Here is a 4472-nt window from a genome sequence, read left to right as displayed (position 1 = left end):
GCTTACCCCACCATCTCAGCCCAAACCAGACTTGAACATTATACATGTCAAACAATATTAGGAATATAAATACATAAAAAGGATACATCCTCTCGAGTTTCGTTTACACAAAATTGGTAAAAAAGACCAAAATCAATAATTCCTAGGTGAAAAGGACATTTAGATTTTGATATTGTTTAAATGGACAAAAATGTAAAAATAGTCAGGATGTAAACAGTTTCATCTTACCCATTTTCAAATATTTTTTCTTATTTTTAATTTACATCAGGATGCATCCAGTTTCATCCTTGCTATTTTTTAAGTTTAAGTCAGGATGAATCCAGTTTCATCCTTGCTATTTTTTTGGTGTCCATTTCACCCATAATAATTTTTACTCGTCTATTTGAACCATGTTTTAAAAATATTTGGACAAATGATCAATTTTCCGTTTCATTTACATAGCTCTAAAATTTTCTAAAAATAACGATTTAGGGGAAGAGGCCTTGTGACCATGAACGTAAAAAGAGCAGGAAAAGATAGAAACATGAAAAAAAAAACTCTTTTATTTGAAAATTGCATGAGACTTTGATGAGAGACACTAATGTGTTTCGTCCCTTAACTTTTGGAAAATGTGTGACAAATATGCAAAAAATCAGGTGTGTGACATTAGTATTTGAGTTGTTAATGGCATAAATATTTCACCAAACGCGTCCATAAGAATGTGGCACTTCTCAAGTTCAAATGTACCAACAGGCTGTTTGAGAGAAAAATGTGTACTTGAAAAGAAAGGAAAGATTAGTCCTTTTCTTGATCGAGTAAAATGTAAGTCTTTGCTGATTCAAAGAAGTATGTTCGCATTTTATTTTAGCAGAAAATTGTGCTCGAATGCTTGCTCTGGTCAAACAAGTGTAAGCATGGTGTAAATTTAATACAAAGTTGACAGTAAATAAAACCTTCCACTTTTATGTAGAAAGCTCGATTTTGCCAGTAAATAAATAACAAGCTCATTCAACTTATCGCCTAACAGGGTGATAAGCCATTCGAACAGATCAAAATGAGTTGAATATGTCTACCACATTATACTGCAACTGCACCAATCTATTTTTGTTTTACCTACAACAAAGCTGAGCCAAACAAAATACTTCCAAGTTGTAATTAGTTATTACCATACCACTTAAAGTAATCTACAGCTGTTGGATAAAAAGAGATCTTGTTTATCCACATAATCCAACAGCTAAAAACTGATGTCAGATCAAATGGAGAGATTCAAAAGGCTCCAAAAATAGTTTGCAGTGCATGAAAAGTGGTATTGATCCAAGCATGCTGGGGAAAAACCAGGGTCTTCGCCCTATTTTTAACTTAAAAATTCATCGTATATAAACAACGATATGATTGCGTTGAAACCACATGCATTTTTACCCCTCACTGTTAATCAGAGGAAGAACAAAGTAAAAAAATTTAAAGAAATTTGAGGTTAACAGAAAAGGTAAGAAATTATTAAAAAAATTCATTGATCTTGGTCTTATATATCAAGGGTGGTGTCTCATTAGTACTGTTGAAGTGCTGGTGTGTGTATAAGGAGCAAATTTCCCGGCACTTCTAAGTTCTTTTTAGAATTGTGGTAAAATGGCGGGAGGTATGGCAATTCAAGCGGATACGAAGGATTATGGCGGGAAGATCACCATGTTTGTGCTCATGACTTGCTTGGTGGCTGCAACTGGTGGTCTCATCTTCGGTTATGACTTGGGAATTTCTGGAGGAGTAACGTCCATGGATGTGTTTCTGAAGAAGTTCTTTCCATCGGTGTACAAAAAAATGCAAGATGATACCGGTAGGACAAACCAGTACTGCAAGTTCGATAGTCAGGTGTTAACAAGCTTCACTTCTTCTCTGTACATTGCAGCTTTAGTTGCTTCATTTTGTGCCTCTGTAACAACAAGAATCTTCGGGAGAAAAGTTTCAATGGTTGTAGGAGGAGTAATATTTTTAATTGGTTCGGTCCTCAATGGTGCAGCTGAGAATGTCGCGATGCTCATTCTGGGAAGAATATTACTCGGTGTAGGTGTAGGGTACGCCAACCAGTCCGTACCAGTTTATCTGTCGGAGATGGCACCAGCAAAATTAAGAGGTGCACTCAACATGGGATTTCAGTTGGCCATCACAATTGGAATATTGGTGGCGAATCTTGTTAACTACGGCACAGCCAAGATCAAGGGTGGATATGGATGGAGAGTTTCTTTGGCTCTAGCGGCTGTACCCGCAATCATAATGACCGTTGGTGCCGTTTTCCTTCCAGACACTCCAAACTCACTCCTCGAAAGAGGTCATCAAGAGAAAGCCAAAAGAATGTTGCAGAAAATCCGTGGAAATGAAGAAGTCGAAGAAGAATTTCAAGACCTTATCGAGGCGAGTGAATCAGCAAAGAAGATTGAACATCCTTGGAGAAACATTTTACAACCAAGATACAGGCCTCAACTTACCATGTCCATTTTGATTCCGTTCTTCCAACAGTTCACTGGTATCAATGTCATCATGTTTTACGCGCCAGTCCTCTTTAAGACTATTGGCTTCGGCGATGATGCATCTCTTATGTCTGCTGTTATCAGTGGACTCGTCAACATGTTTGCCACTTTTGTTTCTATCAGCACAGTCGACAGAGTTGGACGAAGAATGTTGTTCCTCGAAGGTGGAATCCAGATGCTCATTTGCCAGGTAAAATATACGCAAAATTTGTCCATGCTTTTCTTTTCAAGTTACAAGTGTTATACAAAAACATACTAATGTGTGTTTTGTGTATACAGATCCTAGTAGGAGTCATTCTGGGCATGAAATTTGGAGTAGAAGGTGTTGGATCCATGACCAAGTCGAGCTCATATTTGGTATTGTTCTTAATCTGTGCCTATGTTGCGGCATTTGCATGGTCATGGGGACCCTTGGGTTGGTTAGTCCCAAGTGAAATCTTCCCTCTAGAGATCAGATCAGCAGGACAAGCTATCAACGTATCAGTCAACATGTTCTGTACCTTTGTCATTGCCCAGTTATTCCTTTCCATGCTTTGTCATATGAAGTTTGGTCTATTCTTCTTCTTTGGCGGCTTCGTCTTGATAATGACTATCTTCATTTTCTTCTTCTTGCCTGAGACAAAGAATGTACCAATTGAAGAAATGAATAACATATGGAAGAAGCATTGGTTCTGGGGTAAATACATCCCGGATGATGCTGTCATTGGTGTCCACCATACATCTATGAAGGTTTCCAATTACTGATCACACCGTCGCGTTTCCTTTGTACGTGTTGTAGTTATCCTAACTGCTGCAAGCAATGGATATAGTGCTGTAAAAGTTGAAAAGAGAGGGGGAAAAAGTAAGTAAAAGATGTGCACTGGAAAGGAATATGGAAATTGTGGGCGTTCATGGCTAGGAATGGTTTATCCATGTCAGGCCGACCTCACAAGATATACTATCTGTTGTATTTTTTTCTTTTCATAAATTGTGACGGACAACGTCTCAAACTCGATTATTTTTGTAGATTTTATTGATTGAATAGAATGAAAAGAATTCATTGATGAACGAAAAGAATTCATGGTGTTAAAGTAGTGATATGTTTAATTACTGACCACTGTGGCATTGATTTGAGAAAAATCATATGGATTTGTTGATGGCCTTGGCACTTTGACTAGATCTTCAAAAGAATTTTTGCGAAAAGGCACGTCCCATCGTATTGGGGGCAGTTGTGTTATGGGCTTTCCGACTGGGCCATATGTGCATGATCGTGCTGCCATGCTAGGAGGTGGGTATTGAGGCAGCAAACTTCCAGCAACACCAATGTTGCCCACACCAAGCTCATCATGGGTATTTTCATTTGTTGTTTCTGTCTTCAAAGCCCCGACACTTTTACTCTGTCAGAATCGGGTATACAACTCTTCAGGGACAACATAATAGTGATCACGCCGTTGAGGCAAAGTCCTATCATCATATACTTAATCCAACCCCGGAGGGTTGCATGGGATTACTATTTTCCCAACTACCTACCGCATACATCTCCTAGCCAGGTAAGCAGAAACTATTGTTCCTTTAACTGCATATATCCTTTGCCTTTTAGACAACTCAAGCGCGGATTCAAACTCTTCCGACTGTCTGCGTTCACTATTCGTAAACCATGGGCCCCAAATTACCATACCACCCATTCTCATGTCAATCTGACTTCGAGCATCACTGACTAAATGCTTGTGAAGATCTCTCTGCCCTCTGTCCTGAATGTTCGTCTCATGAAATAGACTAGCAGGATGACAATCTAGAGCGTCATTCCTTAAGTTCTCCTTCAATACTGGCTGATAATTACGAACATAAAAATAATACCAGAATTCTAAAATCATCCACATCCCACCCATATCTTTATGCACGCATGAACTCTAAGCATCCAGACATTTGTACAAATTGCCCAAAGTAGGAGTACCCCAATCATAAGTCCCAACCTCATTCAAATTATCCAAT

The 4472-nt window shown here is 38.6% G+C and overlaps 1 protein-coding gene across 1 annotated transcript; it reads left to right on the top strand.

Moving 5' to 3' along the window:
- The first annotated feature begins 1404 nt into the window (after positions 1-1404).
- Positions 1405-3547, top strand: LOC113275262 (sugar transport protein MST6-like). Its single transcript, XM_026524732.1, has 2 exons — positions 1405-2691; positions 2781-3547. The coding sequence occupies exons 1-2, from the start codon at positions 1606-1608 to the stop codon at positions 3243-3245; spliced, it is 1551 nt and encodes a 516-aa protein (XP_026380517.1). The 5' UTR covers positions 1405-1605; the 3' UTR covers positions 3246-3547.
- The last annotated feature ends 925 nt before the right edge of the window (positions 3548-4472 follow it).

Source organism: Papaver somniferum, chromosome 4, assembly GCF_003573695.1.
Source record: "Papaver somniferum cultivar HN1 chromosome 4, ASM357369v1, whole genome shotgun sequence".
In the NCBI taxonomy this organism is placed as follows: Eukaryota; Viridiplantae; Streptophyta; class Magnoliopsida; order Ranunculales; family Papaveraceae; genus Papaver; species Papaver somniferum.
This window is presented reverse-complemented; position numbering and strand designations above follow the sequence as displayed.

Excerpts from the sequence above, each read along its gene's own strand:
- LOC113275262 (XM_026524732.1), top strand. The coding sequence starts at position 1,606 with ATGGCGGGAGGTATGGCAATTCAAGCGGATACGAAGGATTATGGCGGG. Across the intron at positions 2,692-2,780 it reads TCCAGATGCTCATTTGCCAG|ATCCTAGTAGGAGTCATTCT; the intron begins GTAAAATATACG and ends TTGTGTATACAG.